The sequence below is a fragment of the Aegilops tauschii genome, chromosome 3 (assembly GCF_002575655.3).
Source record: "Aegilops tauschii subsp. strangulata cultivar AL8/78 chromosome 3, Aet v6.0, whole genome shotgun sequence".
NCBI classification, from domain to species: Eukaryota; Viridiplantae; Streptophyta; class Magnoliopsida; order Poales; family Poaceae; genus Aegilops; species Aegilops tauschii.
In genome coordinates this window covers 84,670,163-84,688,867 of record NC_053037.3, presented here as the reverse complement: position 1 = coordinate 84,688,867, position 18,705 = coordinate 84,670,163, and the positions used below count along the sequence as shown (strand labels likewise).

General features: G+C 46.9%; 1 protein-coding gene across 1 annotated transcript; it reads right to left on the bottom strand.

Moving 5' to 3' along the window:
* Nucleotides 1-352: 352 nt before the first annotated feature.
* On the bottom strand, nt 353-940 carry LOC120975584 (secreted RxLR effector protein 161-like). The gene has a single exon (XM_040402221.1). It carries the CDS (start codon nt 938-940, stop codon nt 353-355), a length of 588 nt encoding a protein of 195 aa, XP_040258155.1.
* Nucleotides 941-18,705: the final 17,765 nt, after the last annotated feature.

Genomic DNA, 18,705 nt, shown 5'->3' with positions numbered 1-18,705 from the left:
CGAGAGAGAGAGAGAGAGTTTTGCGCTGTCAAACCTCACAGCTTTTTCTGTTATTGCTCTTCCTTCCTATATGCTAGATACAACGGCCTAGCTAACCAACTCCCGGTGGGCATGCCATGATCCGAGCCGGCCGCGCCATCCCACGACCACGAATCAAAGCACCAAGTCCACCGGGAGAGAAAGTAGGAAGGAGTTGGGGAGTGGGCGAGCACGCCACACACTACCATCTACGTGCATGCGCATGACATGTCCATGCACACACATTATTACAACAAAACAGAAAAGCAAAATGACCCTAAACTACACAGCCCAGCAGTGGATGAGCTTAACCCAACATTTCTCCCCCTTAAGCTCAGGCCTTGTCACCGATCTCCCTGACTCCAAGCTTCTGCCGCATCTCCACAAAACGAACGCGTCCAAGAGCCTTTGTCAGTACATCTGCTAGCTGGTAGTTGGTCCGAACATGATCGACTTCTACTTGACCTTCCTCAATGCATTCTCTGATGAAGTGGTATTTAACATCAATATGCTTGTTGCGGTCATGATGAACTGGGTTCTTTGCCAAAGCAATTGCTGACTTATTGTTGATCAAGAGTTTGAACTTTGTTGGCTCTTGGCCCCTCATCTCACTGATCCGCCTGTTCAACCAGAGACCCTGACAGGTTGCTGCCGTAGCTTCCACATATTCAGCCTCACAAGAGCTGATCGCCACTACCTTCTGCTTCTGGGAGGTCCAAGAGGTGGGGTTCTCTCCGAGGAAAAAGACATTCCCAGAAGTGCTCTTACGATCTCCAGTATCACCAACATGATCACTGTCACTATAGCCCAACAGTCTCCCTTCACCACCACGCACATAGCAGCAACCATAGTTCAGTGTTCCCTGAATATACCTGAGTATCTGCTTGATTGCTGCCCAGTGTGTCGTGGTCGGCTTCTCCATGAACCTACTGACAATGCCCACAATAATTCTTTGTGGAATAAGTTCATTCTTATCATTAGGAACAACAGTTATACCTCCTTTCTTAGGGACACAATGAACAGGACTTACCCATCTACTATCACCTATAGGATAAATTATACCTGCTTCCAGAAGTTTTAATATTTCCGTTCTTACCACCTCTTTCATCTTCGGATTTAACCGACGTTGGTGATCAACAATGGGTTTAGCATCAGGTTCCATATTAATTTTGTGCTGACATAGAGTGGGACTAATGCCCTTTAAATCATCAAGAGTATATCCAATAGCAGCCCGGTGCTTCCTTAGAACTTTCGATAATCTTTCTTCTTCATGTTCTGAAAGGTTAGCACTGATAATAACAGGATATATTTTCTTTTCATCAAGATAAGCATATTTCAAGGTGTCTAGCAATTTTTTTAATTCAAGCACAGGATCACCTTTAGGTGGAGGTGGACCTCCTAGAGTTTCAATAGGCAAATTGTGTTTAAGTAGAGGACGTTGTTCAAAGAAATCTTTATCTATTTCATTTCTTTCATGCATATGTAAATCATTTTCATGGTCTAGCAAATATTGTTCTAAGGGATCAGTAGGTGGCACATCCATAGAAGCAAGACCAATTAATTCATCCTTACTAGTCAATTCTTTTTCATGAAGATTTCTACTAAACTTTGAAAAATTAAACTCATGAGACTCGTCACCAAAGCTAACACCAACAGTTTGTTTCTTACAATCTATCTTAGCATTAACTGTGTTTAAGAAAGGTCTACCAAAGATAATGGGACATAAGTCATCTTGTGGGGAACCAAGGACAAGAAAATCAGTAGGGTATTTTATTTTTCCACACAAGACTTCAACATCTCTAACAATCCCAACTGGTGATATAGTGTCTATATTAGCAAGTTTAATAGTAACATCTATTTCTTCTATCTCAGCAGGTGCTATGTCTTTCATAATTTCTTGATATAAAGTGTAAGGAATAGCACTCACACTAGCACCCATGTCAGATAAACCATGATAACAATGATATCCTATTTTAACTAAAATAACAGGCATGCCAACAACAGGTCTATGTTCGGTTCCATCTCCTGCATAAGGATTAGCTAGCAGTTGTTCTATCATACCCGAAGGAATTTCATATTCAATATTTTCAGTAGGTGCAGTAGGTTGAGGGGTAGCTAATTGTGGTTCCGGACGAGGTGAAGATACCCCGAACAAACCCCTCAAAGGATTGTTTTCCATAGTAACAAGTGACAATAAATTTCAGCACACTATATAAATGTTTCCTTACCAATTTCCACTTACTAAAGGCGCTTCACTCCCCGGCAACGGTGCCAGAAAATAGCCTTTATGACCCACAAGTATAGGGGATCAATTGTAGCTCTTTTCGATAAGTAAGAGTGTAGAAACCAACAAGGAGCAGAAGGAAATGACAAGTAGTTTCCAGTAAGGTAATGTCTGCAACTGCTGACAGTGTAAGTAGCTGAGTAGTTTGATAGCAAGATAATTTGTAACGACCAAGTAACGATAATAGTAACAAGTATGCAGCAAGGTAGCCCAATCCTTTTGAGGCAAAGGACATGCCAAATCGGTCTCTTATGATAAGCAAAGCGTTCTTGAGGGTACACGGGAATTTCATCTACTCACTTTCATCATGTTGGTTTGATTTGTGTTCGCTACTTTGATAATTTGATATGTGGGTGGACCAGTGCTTAGGTGTTGTTCTTACTTGAACAAACCTCCTACTTATGATTAACCCTCCCGCAAGCATCCACAATGACGATAAAAGTATCAAGAATAAATTCTAACCATAGCATTAAACTCTAGGATCCAATCGGTCCCTTACGGAATAGCGCATAAACCGGGGTTTAAGCTTCTGTCACTCTCGCAACCCATCATCTAATTGCTACTCCACAATGCATTCCCTTAGGCCCAAATATGGTGAAGTGTCATGTAGTCGACGTTCACATGACACCACTAAGGGAATAACAACATACATACTATCAAAATATCGAACACATATCAAGTTCACATGATTACTTGCAACATGATTTCTCCCGTGACCTCAAGAACAAAAGTAACTACTCACAAATGATAAACATGCTCATGATCAGAGGAGTATTAAATAGCATATTGGATCTGAACATATAATCTTCCACCAAATAAACCATATAGTAATGAACTACAAGATGTAATCAACACTACTAGTCACCCACAAGCACCAATCTATAGTTCCGGTAACAAGATTGAATACACGAGATGAACTAGGGTTTGAGATGAGATGGTGTTGTTGAAGATGTTGATGGAGATTGCCCTCCCCAAGATGGGAGAGTTGTTGGTGATGATGATGACGATGATTTCCCCCTCCGAGATGGAAGTTCCCCCGGGGGAATCGCTCCGCCGGAGGGCAAAAGTGCTCCTGCCCAAGTTCCGCCTCGAGACAGCGGCGCTCCGTCCCGAAAGCCTTCCCCTTATTTTTTCTAGGTCAAAATGACTTATGTACCAGAAGATGGGCACCGGAGGTGGCCCGAGGAGGCCACAACCCACCAGGGCGTGCCAGGGGGCCCTGGCATGCCCAGGTGGGTTGTGCCCAGCTGGTGGCCCCCCTCTGGTAGTTATTGGCTCCAATATTTCTTAAATATTCCATAAAAAATCCCCGTCAAGTTTCAGCTCATTTGGAATTGTGCGGAATAGGTAGCCTGACGTAGCTTTTTCAGGTCTAGATTTCCAGCTGCCGGAATTCTCCCTCTTTGTGTGTACCTTGTAAATTATGAGAGAAAAGACATTAGAATTACTCCAAAAAACATTATTATGGATAAAAACATTATAAATAACAGTAAGAAAACATGATGCAAAATGGACGTATCATTACTCATATATACAAACTACTTTCAAATTTGAAGGATGGAATTGAAACTCCCATGGCGCAGCATGTATGTTTGAAACCCGTTTCTTTAACTGGTTTGCTATTGTGACTTGCTCTATGTTGATTTCCGTTACAATTGAAAAAACAGTTATGTTCTCATGTCATGCACATTACAAGTGTTGATATTGCTCTGTAGTTTCCCACACTTATATTCTGTCTATTCTGCTTTGTCTTAAACATATATTATTTGAACTGTGTCTCTATCTTGATTTGGCAACAAAAACTAGAATGATATAGACCATACAGTGACCATGGTACATAGATATATGTTTGTTTCATGTTGTTATCCTGTCCACTTTACTAGTGAACTGATTTACCAAAAGGAGTTTCATATACAACATGGTAAACCTGTGATGTGTCTGCTTGTTTCTCTTTTAGAATGCGGACAAAATAATGGAGAAGAGTACCCCGTTATGCAATGGTAAAGGAAGTAATGTAGATAATGTTCAAGATAGTGAGACATCCCTGTTGGTCTCCAAGAAAGCTGATAAAAACTATCTTGATGACAATGAGACAACCCAAAAGTCTTGTCTTGATGTAGTGTTCGAGTTACTGGCCACTACTGCTGGCACAAGCTCTTCGAACTCGCTGCCTGGATCAGTTCGTCTTCTTGAGTCTCAACTTCAAGTTGAAAGACATCGATCAGATGTGCTGCAACACGAAGCCGAAGGACTAAGGAAGTCCCTACAGAATTCAGATGCATACTTTCTAGTGCATCAACAAGCGCTGGAGGATTTAAGCGCCAAACAAGAGGAAGTTAATAAGCTTGCTAAGCATCTTCCGAAGTGGTTTCAGGTCTGGACTTATTTTGCTGCGGCGTTTATTTGCACTGGTTGCCATCAACCCGTGTATGTGATATGCTGCTTTGTTCCCTATATTTGCACTGGTGGTGAACTTTGATGCCCAGTGGATGTAATATGTGTAATAGTCGTGATAGCCTAGCGTAAGTTGCTTGCTTATTTATTTCCTTGTTGTCTTGTTTATTTGTTTGCTTGTAGTCAGTGCAGTTCATTTTTCGCGGTTTGCTAGTGGCCGCAATAACCTATTTTTTAAAACTAGGCCACAATAACCATGGGCTACATATTTACTGTAGTGACCATGGGCCTCCTACGGGCCAGAGAAACAATGGGCCTTCTACGGGTCATAGAAAAAATGGGCCTTCTACGGGCCGTAGCATCAATGGCCTTCTACGGGCCGTATGATCGATTGGCCAAACATGGGCCAATAACAGACCGCACTATGGGCTGTAAACAGGCTAGAGTTGGAATCGTCCGGTCATGGGCCGACCATAATGGGTCGTCGTTAATCGGCCGTATTTGATGACGCTATGAAAATGGCCCAACAGATTAACGGGCCACAAACGGGCCGACTGTAACCACAGGCTAAATTTGGCCCACAAGCAGAAAAGGCCAGTAACGGGTCGTAAGTAACCGAATGCTGGAAATGAGCCCAAGAATAAATGGGCCCTGAGAAGGCCGAAAGATAACATGGGTTGGAAACAGCCCAATGTGGGCCGTTAATGGGTATAAAGCGGTACACTGTTCATTACGGGCCATTTTCACCATGGGCCATCAATGGGCCAAGAGTTACAAAGGGCCTCATATGTGCCAAAAGACGTCATGGGCCATACATGGGCTAGAAGTTAGAACGGTGTTGGGGATATTACCACTGGGCGTAAACCGGCCAGGAGAGGCCGGGTTAACCCCGTAAGTAGTTCATCTGTATATGAAGTCCATGAAGACAGATGGTGACGCTTCATGAAGGCCCAAGGCCCAAAGCCGGTTTAAGCCGTGTAGACATAAACCGGCATTGATATGTAAACTTGTGTTGTAAGATAGAAGTAGCAGAAACCGAGCCGGACACGATTATGAGCCGGCCTCGGGATTCTATAAACAGGCGGGCGTCAACCCAGGTATATAAGGGGACGACCCGGCGGCGGTTCAGGAACAACAGACAACAACTCGAGACTCAGGCAAAGCGTATTCGCTCCCTGGTCATCGAAACCCCATCAATTCCATCACAACTAGACGTAGGCTTTTACCTTCATCGTAAGGGCCGAACTAGTATAAAAATCTCTTGCGTCCCTTGTCCGCTTTAACCCCTTTAAGCTAACCCATAGCGATGGCTCCACGACTAAGTCCTTTCTCTAGGAAATCTGTCGTGACAAAACCACGACAGTTGGTGCCCACTGTGGGGCTATCGCATGACGGTTTCAAGTTCTTGGAGGGCAACTTCGAAGGACTCAAGGGTTACGCTGTGGGCCGGATGACCAAGAGTCATCGCGGCAAGCTCTACATCGACGATGCAGGCTGGGGCCCTGAGGCCGGCTCTATCGAGTACGGGTACCGGGTCCCCTTTGGTGGCATACACGTTTTCATTGGCAAGATCGGCGAACCGGGCCCTGAGTCGGACATCTGCACCGACCTTGTCGAAACGGCTCAGCGTGTGAGATCTGCCCGGGTCAAGCCTACCATGAAGCGTGCCTTCGTGGGAGTTATCCATGGAGGGGAATCTAAGGATAGATCGGAATCCAGTGGTGAGACCGTCGTTTATTCTGGCGACGAGTCATCGACCGGAGAGACCGAGTCGTTATATCAGTTACAAGATGGCCGGATTGGGGGCTATTCCGGTGGCGACAGTATTCCGGACCCCTCTGATCTGCCAAACCGGGTTGCGATCTTCATGGCCGGTACACAACAGGTGCTCAACTCTTCGACTGCAGCGGCAATGATTTTCGGATCGGCAGCGGCAGCAGCGGCCGGGGCAGGAGGCCCTGTGCGACCGTCAGCTCAGGTTCTGTCTGATTTGTTTGACGCATTGGCAACGCTGATGGTGGATGTTAACCCGGCGGATCAAGATGTGCACAATGCGGAAATCGCGAAAGTGAAAGATCAGATCACCGAGGTCAAAGCGGACTTAGCAGCTGAGGATACCAGGATAGCCGCGGAGCGGGCCGCTTTGGATGCACAAGCTTACTGGATCATGCTGGACCAGAGTGCGTCAAACGAAGTCCTGAAGAGGAGGCACCGATCTCACCTGCCGCCGGTTTATGACGCTAGAGATCTCTTTAACACCCCAGGAGCGGGAACTAGTAATCCGCCGGTGGTAAACCAGGCAGAGGCACCTGGAGCGGGGGCGCCGGTTCAGCCACGTTCGGCGGATCCACCTAGTCAGAACAACGCTGTAATACCACATGTCCCCACGCCGCCGGGTCATTACTCTAACCCGATGGACAACATTGTCGCTGCCGTTTCACGGCTGGCGGCCATCCCGATCGAAGGCGATTCTCCGGCGGCGGTTGAGACGCGTCGGGTTAAGGAGCTCCTTCAGACAGCTTTGGTTCAACAGGAGGCTTATTCGTACAGTCGCGATCGGATTCATTCCACTCCCCGTCCAAGCCGGAGCTACAGCAGACGTATGGATGAACCGGCAGTGTCAAGCAATGCGCGGAACCGTGATCCGCCCCGTGGCAATAACCCGGCGGGTGGTGCTGGTGATGCTCAAGAGGTGGTGGACCGGGCTTGGGCACGCAGAGAGGCCGAGTTAGCGGCGCAGCATGAAGCCCATCAGCTTACTCCGGTTCGTCCAACCACATCGGTGGAACCTGGAGTTACCTCTAGTTCCTTGGGAGTACCATGTCTTGTCCCAGCGTTGCGCAATGTGCGCCTGCCCAAAGATTTCAAGGGCCCGCGCAAGGTGCCGAATTACACCGCCGATTTATCCCCTGAAACATGGGTCGAAAGCTATGAGATGGCCATGGAGATGCTGGACGTGGATGATGCGGCATGTGCGACATACTTCACCATGATGCTAGAAGGAACGGCCCGCACTTGGCTAAAGAGCTTACCGGCTAATTCTATCAGGTCATGGGCCGAGTTGAGAGCCCGGTTTATTCAGAATTTCAAGTATACATGCAAGCAGCCCATGTCAATTGTGGACTTAGCTGCCTGTGTCCAGGAGGAAGGAGATTCAACAACCCGTTGGGTGCGCCGGGTTTCGGAGATTTTGCACTCATCGGACCGCATCAACGCTGACACCGCAGTTTTAACATTGGAAGGCAATTGCCGGTTTGAACCCCTGAAGTTGAAGTTGGGACGGCTCAAACGTCATTGTAATGATATGGGAACCCTCATGGCTCCACTAGTGAAGTATGCCGACTCTGATAGTACCAAGGATCCCGAGTCTGATGATGATAAGACAGGGAAGGGAAAGAAGAGCAGCAACGCCAAGGGGCAGCACCACAACCCGGCGGGTCATGGAAACGGCGGCAAGCGTAAAGCAGACCACGGTTTAGACTTTGTGGCTAACACTAATACACATGACAAGGGCCAGCGGCATAAGGGTAAACCGACCCGGCGCAATGGAATGCCAAATAATAACCCGGACCGTTTGTCGTATCTGTTGAACCAGCCCTGTCCAAAGCATGGGACGAAGGAGGAACCATCCACACACCTCTGGAAAGATTGTTACATCATGCAAGAGTTCAAAAATTCTGACTCTTTCCGGTATGGTCATGGATCAGGAGGCGGTTCAGGCGGAGGAAATTCCGGTTCAGGATTCCATGGCAATCAGGGTGGACATAACAATCAAAGTAATCAGGGTAATCAAAGTGGCTATAATCATCAGGGCAATCAGCAGCAGCAGTAGTCGGGTTACCAGAGCAACCCAAAGCAGTTGAATAGCGTACAGTATCATGTCTTCACCACTAGCCTGGACAAGCATGGTCAGAAGCTTCATAAAAGAGCGGTGAATGCCGTTGAACCGGCCGTGGCCCGTTATTTGCGCTGGTCCGAGCAGCCGATTGTGTGGAGTAGAGAAGATAAACCACCCCGGGTTGACAATCCGGGTCATCTGGCTCTGGTGATAGCACCTCAGGTGGGAGGTTATAAGTTCAGTAAGGTACTCATGGATGGAGGGAGTAGCATCAATATCCTTTATTATGAAACTTTTCGTCGCATGGGGTTAACAGATAAAAATCTTAAACTGTCCAATACGGTGTTCCATGGTGTGGTGCCTGGTAAGTCGGCATATCCTGTTGGTAAGATAGCTTTGGAGGTGGCTTTTGGAGATGAGCATGACTCAAGATCAGAAACCTTGACCTTTGAAGTGGTGAAAATCAGCAGCCTGTATCATGCCCTATTTGGACGGCCAGCTTATGCTAAGTTTATGGCACGGCCTTGTTATGTCTATCTGCAGCTCAAGATGCTGGGTCACAAGGGAACTATAACCGTGCATGGGAGCCGCAAGATTGCTCTGGAGTGTGAAGAGGGTGATGCGGCTTATGCTGAGTCGGTTTGTGCAACAGAAGAGTTGAAGTTTTACAAGGACAATGTTGATCCGGCAGATATGACTTCGTTGAAGAAACCAACTACAGAGCATGATCCGGCCCCGAAGTTTAAATCGGCTGATGAGACTAAACTTGTTGACTTCGTGCCTGGTGATTCGTCCAAGCAGTTCACCATCAGCGCTAACTTAGATCCGAAATAGGAAGGTGCGCTCATCGAGTTCATCCGTGAGAATCGGGACATCTTTCATGGAAACCTTCTGACATGCCAAGTGTACCAAGAGAACTCACTGAGCACACTCTCAATGTTGATCCTAAGTATAAACCGGTCAAGCAGTTTCTCCGCTGGTTCAATGAAGAAAGGTGCAAAGCTATTGGAGAAGAAGTAGCAAGGCTCTTGGCGGCTGGATTTATCGTTGAAGTATTCCATCCTGAGTGGTTGGCTAATCCGGTGCTGGTCCTCAAGAAGAATGGCACTTGGTGTATGTGTGTGGACTACACAGATCTCAACAAAGCTTGTCCAGCAGATCCTTTTGCCCTTCCCCATATTGATCAAATTATTTATGCTACGGCGGGTTGCAAGCGTTTAAGCTTTTTGGATGCATACTCCGGTTATCATCAGATCAAAATGGCAGTTAAGGACCAGGAGAAGACAGCCTTCATAACTCCCTTTGGAGCCTTCTGCTATGTGTCCATGCCCTTTGGGCTCAAGAGTGCCCAGGTGACTTATCAAAGGTGTGTGCAGAATTGTCTGCATAAACAGATCGGCCGCAATGTTCACGCCTATGTGGATGATATTGTGGTAAAATCAAGGAAGAAGGAAACATTGATTGATGACTTCAAGGAAACCTTTGATAACCTGTGGGTTTATAAAATGATGCTTAATCTGGCCAAGTGTGTGTTTGGTGTACCTGCAGGCAAACTCTTGGGCTTTTTGGTGTCTAACAGGGGCATTGAAGATAATCCGGAAAAGATCAAAGCCATCACCTCTTTGACTAAACCGAAGTGTATCAATGATGTTCAACGCCTGGCAGGCCGGATTGCCGCGTTGAGCCGGTTTGTCAGTCGCCTTGGCGAGAAGGCCATCCCTTTGTATCAGATGCTGAAGAAAACGGATAACTTCGTCTGGAGTGACGCCGCTAATGAAGCATTTGAGGACTTAAAGCGGCAGCTAGCTAATCCGCCGATACTCGCTGCTCCGGTTGATAAATAACCATTGCTGCTATATGTGGCAGCTAACGCTCGGGCTGTTAGTGTGGCTATTGTGGTAGAGCGCAAAGAGGCAGGAAAGGAATATCCGGTTCTGCAGCCGGTTTACTATATGAGTGAGGTACTTATTGAGTCCAAGCAGAGGTACCTACATTGGCAAAAATTGGTGTACGGGGTTTTCATGGCAAGCCGGAAATTGAAGCAGTATTTCCAAGGTCATCCCATCAGGGTGGTCAGCTCTGCTCCTTTGGGAGATATAATCCAGAACAGGGAAGCAACCGGCCGGATTGCTAAGTGGGCTATTGAGCTCGGGCCTCACGGGTTGAAATACATGCCCCGAACGGCGATCAAATCTCAGGCACTTGTGGATTTCATCAATGATTGGACAGAGTTACAAGCGCCAGAAGAGAAGCCGGATCATACTTATTGGACTATTCATTTTGATGGGTCCAGGCAATTGGAGGGCTCGGGGGCTGGAGTCGTATTAACTTCCTCACGAGGTGCTAAGTTTTATTATGTTCTCCGTTTAATGTTCCCGTGCACTAACAATGCAACTGAATATGAGGCTTTACTCCATGGTCTTCGGATGGCTAAGGAGATGAACTTAAGCCGAGTTAAGTGCTTCGGTGACTCGGATCTGGTGGCTCAACAAGTGTCCGGCACTTGGGATTCCAAGGACCCACTCATGGCAGCATATCGTCGTGAGGTGGATATTGTTGCAGGTCACTTCAAAGGTTATCAGGTTGATCATGTGGACCGGCGAAGGAATGAAGTGGCGGATGCTTTAAGCCGCCTGGGTTCCCAATGTAAACCGGTTCCACCTAATGTCTTCTTGGATGTTTTGCATAATCCGCCCGTCAAGATCCCTGGTGAAGAGGATTTGGCTGTTCCTGATCCGGAGGCCCAATTGGTGGCGGCTCTTCATGTTATCCCGGATTGGACGGTTCCATATTTGGCGTATATAAACCGGGGCGAGTTACCAGAAGATGAAACTTTGGCCAGGCAGATAACCCGGCGGTCCAAGTCCATGACTGTTATCAATGGAGAGTTACATCATTGCAGTGTGACAGGGGCGTTTCAATGTTGTGTGTCTCCTGAGGAAGGCCGTGAAATTTTGCGTGAGATCTACGAAGGGGATTGTGGTCACCACACCGGTTCAAAATCATTGGTGGCCAAGGCGTTTCATCACGGTTTCTATTTGTTGACAGCTCATGCTGATGCCGAGGACTTGGTCAAAAGATGTGATGGTTGTCAGAAATTCTCAAGGTGCGCTCATGTACCGGCTCAAGAATTGAGGATGATTCCAATCACCTGGCCGTTTGCAACTTGGGGGCTGGATATGGTTGGGCCTTTCAAGAGGTCCAAGGATAAAAAGACCCACCTTTTGGTGGCGGTTGATAAGTTCACGAAGTGGGTGGAGGCAGAGCCAGTTAGTAAGTGTGACGCGGCCACGGTGGTTCAATTCATCAAAAAGGTGATCTTCCGGTTTGGCTTTCCACACAGCATTATAACAGACAATGGTACCAATCTGTCAAAGGGTGCCATGAAGGAGTTGTGTCAATGTGAGCACATCCGGCTTGACGTGTCATCAGTGGCTCACCCCAGTCCAATGGTCAAGCGGAGAGGGCCAATCAAGAAATCTTGAGAGGCATCAAACCCCGGCTTATGGTTCCTTTGCAACGGACGTCGGGTTGTTTGGTCGAGGAGCTACCTTCTATGTTATGGAGCATCAATACCACGCCAACAGATCGACAGGATACACACCATTCTTCATGATTTATGGAGCGGAAGCAGTTCTTCCTAGTGACATCCGTCATGACTTGCCTCGTGTAGCGGCATATATTGAAGCGGACAACGAGAAGGCATGGCAGGAAGCTCTTGACCTATTAGATGAAGAACGTGACATAGCAGCAGCCCGTTCGGCGATTTATCAGCAAGATATGCGTCGTTATCACAGCCGTCGGGTTAGAACCAGAACCTTTCAAGAAGGCGATTTGGTGCTTCGGCTCATCCAGGATCAGACGGATATGCACAAGCTATCCTCCCCTTGGGAAGGACCCTTTGTGGTCAGCAAGAATCTACACAACGGGTCGTACTACCTAATCGATGTTCGAGAGCGCAAAGACTCACGTAAATCGGAGGAGGACACCAACCGACCGTGGAATATTGCTCATCTTCAGCCTTACTATACTTGAGCTATAGGCTCTACTTATGTACATATTATGACAATGTATATATTATGATCAATACAATAAACTGGAACCTCAGCTAAGGCGGGGTATCTGTTGTTTTTCTTACATCATGTGTGGTTACATGGAGCTTGCAAAGCGGCGTCCAATTTACCCCTTGATTTGGCTTCTCAAAGCTTCATATTAGATCACTTGGGGGCTTAGTCGTATCTGAACCATAGCTACACCTCTTGATTGGTGCAATGCCACAGCATCTCTTGGGGGCTTGGTCGTATCCGAACCATAGCCACGCCTCTTGATCGGCGTAATGCCACAGCATCACTTGGGGGCTTGGTCGAACCCGAACCATAGCCACACCTCTTGATCGGCGTAATGCCACAGCATCACTTGGGGCTTGGTCGAACCCGAACCATAGCCACGCCTCTTGATCGGCGTAATGCCACATCATCACTTGGGGGCTTGGTCGAACCCGAACCATGGCAATGCCTCTTGATCGGCGTAATGCCACAGCATCACTTGGGGGCTTGGTCGAACCCGAACCATAGCAACACCTCTTGATCAAATTTGGGGCCTGGCAGCCCGTGAAAAGCCTCGACTACAGCGGTTTTATTTGCCTTTTGCTAAGTTTCTTTTTCTTTTGCTAAGATTTGTGATGTTTTCAAACCGGTGTTTATCAACCCGGTTAGGCTGTCAACTACAAGTTGTCAGTACATGATCAAGTTATAATCCAGAGACTATCAGCCCGGTTTGGTTTTGACTCATAGTCACCAGTATGGAATAAACCGGTGTTTATCACAACCCGAAACGGTTTTATTATAAACCGGCATTGTATAGCAGGAGATACTTTTACTCCGGATTAGGGTTATTACCCTCATTACAAGGTTGGTCAGCCAACACTATGCCTAAAGATCACAGGTATCATATATTTCCATATTTGGTTATCTTTTGCAACCTTGGTTATAAACCTTCGTCCTATATATAGTTGGGTATCATGACCCGCCCGGTGGTAAACCGCTAGGGCGCTTTAAGCTTCTTATCTGCAGGAACAACTTGAATAAATAGCTATGGATTATGAACATCATATCTTAAGCATGGTGGATTAACACGCATCAGTTGTAGATAAATATGCACGAAGGCATAATAGACCAAGTGTTTTAACTCGCCTATTACAAGGCGTTTTCAGTGCCCAAAGGAGTAATTGTCTCAATAAGCATTACAGCAAAAGAAAACTAAACCGGCCCCCGGATTATGATTGCTTATCAGCTTGACCTGACGGCTGCGGATCATCTTGCACCGGTTCATCTTCTTCGTCCCTACCGAGCGGCTAGAAGTCAACAGTTGCCCAGTCGATCCCAGTTAAAGCTTGGAACACAGCTTCGTCGCTTATAAGGCTGGACTGTTCAATATCAAGGGCATTAGTGTGCTTACGGATTGGAGGGATCAGGTTTTGAGCCTCAGGAGATGGTACAGCAACCCGCTTGTTATTGATATCATAACTCGCCTGATAATGTGAAAGATCAGCTTCTTCAGCCAGTTGACAAGCCAGTGGACGTACTTCCCGGTTTATGGCGCGGAGATCTTCAGTGCAAAATTCTGATCCGTCTTCTTTCAAGCTTGGGTAGCCTTTAGCCACGTCCGTCGGGTCAAGATCAGGCACCCATGCTTTTGCCCGGGTTAGCGCGGTCAGAGCGCCAGCCCTTGCAGCAGACCTCTTCAGCTCTTCTACCTGGGCAGGCAACATAGATAGCCTATCTAAGGTATCTTTGATTAACGTCGGGGGCGGCTTATTGTGAGAAGCGGTGCAGATAATTCGTTGAGAACCGATATACAGTTGTTCTATCAGCGTATAGGCAGCCTTCAGCTTCTTCTGAACATCAGAGCCCAGATGACTAATGCGAGTTCCTGCATCATTGCAAACATCAGTAAACCAGCAACACATGGGAAAATATGTTGACAGTATTAAGGACAAGATGCTTACCAAACACAGCAGCGGTCATCGCATGTACTTGCCGCTTTACCCCAGTCAGCTCGTCTAGCACCGGTTTGAGAGCTGCTTCTGCATCTTCAGCTCTTTTCCGCAAAGCGGATTTCTGTGTGTTCCAATCCGCCCGCTCCTTGGCAAAGCTTTCCTTTAGCTTTTCCATAGCGGCTAAAGCGCTTGTCAGCTCATCTTTTGCTTTGGAAGTTTCGGCCTGTTGGGACTTGATGTTCTCTTGCAGGTCAGCGGTTTGGCTTTCCTTCTTGCTCAGTTCAGCCTATAAAGACACAGATACATAATGAGTTGACAGTACATATCTGAAGTACCAAGCACATAACAAGTTATGCCCTTAGTACTTGGGGGCTAATGCATATTTGCTTTTACTCATAAATTTTTACAAGTCCCAAGCACAATACAAGTATTAAGCTTGGCACTTGGGGGCTAATGTGTGTTTGCTCAAAAAACTGTTGATATGGGAATTCTTCTATAGTCCCGGTTCATCTTTATTAAGTTAAACCGGCCCTTGGGGACTATACCAGGGAAAGAGCAATATGGCAAATTTTAAGGAACCGGTTCATCTTAACAAGATAATCCGGTCCCTGGAGGCTAAATATGCAAAGTTAAGTTATGACAAAAGTCCCGGTTTAGATTGGTATCATAAACCGTCACTTGGGGGCTACTAGGAGTTGATAAACTGCAATTGGACAAAGGAGAAAAATAGTAGTTACCTCATATCGCTCCGTCATCAAGTTTACCAAACTAGCTTCATAGTCACGGCTGGTATACAGACGGTTCAAGAAGCCAGACTGAATATCTTAAACATTGAGGTGGGCGAAGCTTGATAAATCGGCATTCCATTTGCCTTTGCCGATAGCAGAGAGATCACCCTTGGCAGTATGCTTTGACAAAGCTACAGGATTGCCAGGAGTGGTGTGGCCAGTGCTAGTAATCATAACGTCATCATCTTGTTCATCAGCAGCTTTCGCCGGAGTTGGCGGTTTATCAGTGTCCTTAGCTGGACTGACCGATTTGTCACCAGTTCGGACAGGGCTGGCTGGCCGGTCTGCATGACTTGTAGTATCAACTTGCACTTGTTCAGCAAGGAAATCATGGTCTTGAAGCGGCGGATCGTGAAGCATGGCGTCAGCGTCGGTTTCTTCCAGATTGGGAGTTGTTTCCGGTTCAGCAGCTACATTATCATCAGTCGGTTTGTTCAGCCGAGCTTTCTTGCTGGGTCTTAGCTTGGCGCTGCGAAAAGATAGACATAAGGATCAGTATGGTATGAAAAGATAACATATCAAGAATAAAGACATGTGCATAACTCACCCAGGAACTGTTTTGAGGGGTGGAAGCTGTGTGGCCGAGGACTCACCAGAGGATGAGTGAGAAGTACCCTGGTAATTTGAATCAGACAGGTTAAGAGGCTGGTGAAAACAACCTGCTTTTGGGCATGAAGTATCAATGGGATAAGAGACCTCTGATCGGCGTTTCCGAACCGGACTGTTCGGTAAACCGGCGGAGGTAACTACCTGGCCGCTGTGCTGGGTTGTACGGCGAGCTTCGTGCTGCTGCGTCTTCAAAAGAAAGTTTGGGTCCAAGTAAGCAAGAGGGTGAGAAAATTTTACTTTCCGGTTTGCTTGACGGATTTTTTATGTTGGCAGAGGATCTGAATCGGAGGAAAGAATAGTTACCTCTACGTCCTCAGCATGACTGCCTTCAGCGTCGTCCTGATAATAATCATTGTCAATGAGATGTACGAAAAATGAACCAAGAGAATCAAGTTCTACCTCTGGTTCCGGATTACGCACATCGTCATCAGCTGGTAGATCGGAGGATGTGGTGGTCCTTCTCTTGGCAGGTTTCTTAACAACCTTGGTCTTTGGACGAACTGGCTTGACCGGTCTGTCTTGCGGCTTCGCCGGTTTGTCTTGTGATGGTTTCTTGTTCCAGAACGGATCATCATCCTGTCAGAAAATAATCACACTTTCAGAGAATATTTGGACAGAAGCAAATTCAGATACAAAGGATTATATGATTCTTACAGCTGGTGGTTTGTTGAAGGTGCAGAAAGGGAGTAGTCCGGTTTGGGCACAGACGGCCTCCGGTTCATTCAGTATTTTCTTTACAGCCTCAGTGACTTCTTCGTCTGTAAGCTGAATGTCAATGTGTCGCTGAGCATCCTTCAAACTCCCCGTGTACTCACACATCAAACCGGGGCGCCGGCTTAAGGGCAGAATACTCCAGCTTATCCAACAGCGGGCAAGATCAACTCCTGTCAAACCGTTTGCCATGAAGGCTCTGAGCTTTGATAATCGAGGAGCATAGTTGGCTCTCTCTCTTGCAGTCAGCCTCTGAGGGAAAGGGTGTGTGTTGCTCAGGCGTTCAGGGCGGTAACCCGACAGAGGGTTTTTGTCAGACGGAGAGGTATCCATGCAGTAAAACCAAGTTTGGTTCCACTCTTTGGGGTGACTGTGGAGTTTGGGATGAGGGAAGGTGACTTCTTTCCTCTTCTGAACCGCCATTCCGCCCAGTTCCGTATTGGGTCCATCTGAGAACTCGGTGCGATGGTTTAAGTGAAAGAAATCCCTAAACAGTTCGACTGTAGGTTCCTCTTGCAGATAAACCTCACAGAATACTTGGAAGTGGCAGATGTTGGTAACAGAGTTGGGACCGATGTCTTGAGGGCGCAACTGAAAATTGGCCAGTACATCTCAGAAATTTTTTGAACCGGGAGGGCTAAAACCTCGTCCGAGATGATTAGCAAACACGATTACCTCTCCATCCTGGGGTGTAGGAGGATTTTCCGGGCCAGGGACCCTCCAGTGGATAACATCTTTCTTGGCTAAAGCGCCCGTTTTAACAAGGTTGTTTAATTGCTCCTCGGTTACTCGAGAGGGAGCCCAATTGCATTCATAGACTTGTTTGGCCATGACAAGGGAAATCTGAAACATGGTTATAGCCGGTTTAAGATTTACAGTGGACATCTATATAGTGATAGAAGGATACAAGCATATTGATAAACCGGATTTGCTTATTCGTAAACCGGAATCTGACGATGGAAACAGTGTAATGCATTGGCGGTTCAACAGGGGACTAATGGTATCTACTGGGTCATCATTCTGTATATGAAGTTAAACCGCCCTATCTGGTATTAAAGATGTCTAAGTGAAGGGAAAAACAGGTTTCACATCTTGCTATGGTAATTTCAGATCTACCGCGCGTTGAGAAAACAGAATATACTCTGACCTAAATTTCAGCGTACTAAAAAGTTCACCAAGTTGAGATGAGTTGGGTATCAAACAGGTGTTGAAACTACTACCGCGCGAGATCTATGTGGTTTAAACTACTACCGCGCGAGATCTATGTGGTTTTTGGACCTAATCAATGCATATAAGTAAGGGAAAAGAAGGGCGGCAATGAACACTGATGAACGACAGAAACCCTAAGTGCACATATATGGTAAGAGAAAGGGGAGACTTATGGAGGCTGTTGAGCAGCGGCGGCGCGCGGAGGAGCTCTGGTACGTTCAGGTCGATGCAGCGGCCAAGGTTGGTGCAACAGTCGAAGGTTGACGGCGGCGGCCGAGGTCGAAGGTTCGGGCGTCGCGAGGATGACGATGACGCGAAGAGGCACGAGGGGGAAAATGGAAAGACCCCCTGGCCCTATTTATAAGGGAGTTAAATGACAGGCGCGAAAATCGAGGAGCTGACTTTTTGGATATGAGGCGCAGCTGTCGCCTCGATTGTCGGAGGCTCATTAATGAAGGTGGGTTATACGCAGTTTTAAATGACAGGTGACGTCACGGCGGTTTACCATGATCCTAGAAGATGATGTCACGGCGGTTTACAAGATTATATGAAGATGTCAAAGAAGAAATTTTCTTAAGGTATTGTGGATTGACATAAACCAGTTCAAATCAATCTGGGGCCTAATGTTGGGGATATTACCACTGGGCGTAAACCGGCCAGGAGAGGCCGGGTTAACCCCGTAAGTAGTTCATCTATATCTGAAGTCCATGAAGACAGATGGTGACACTTCATGAAGGCCCAAGGCCCAAATCCGGTTTAAGGCCTGTAGACATAAACCGACATTGATATGTAAACTTGTGTTGTAAGATAGAAGTAGCAGAAACCGAGCCGGACACGATTATGAGCCGGCCTCGGG

Excerpts from the sequence above, each read along its gene's own strand:
- LOC120975584 (XM_040402221.1), bottom strand. The coding sequence starts at position 940 with ATGGAGAAGCCGACCACGACACACTGGGCAGCAATCAAGCAGATACTC.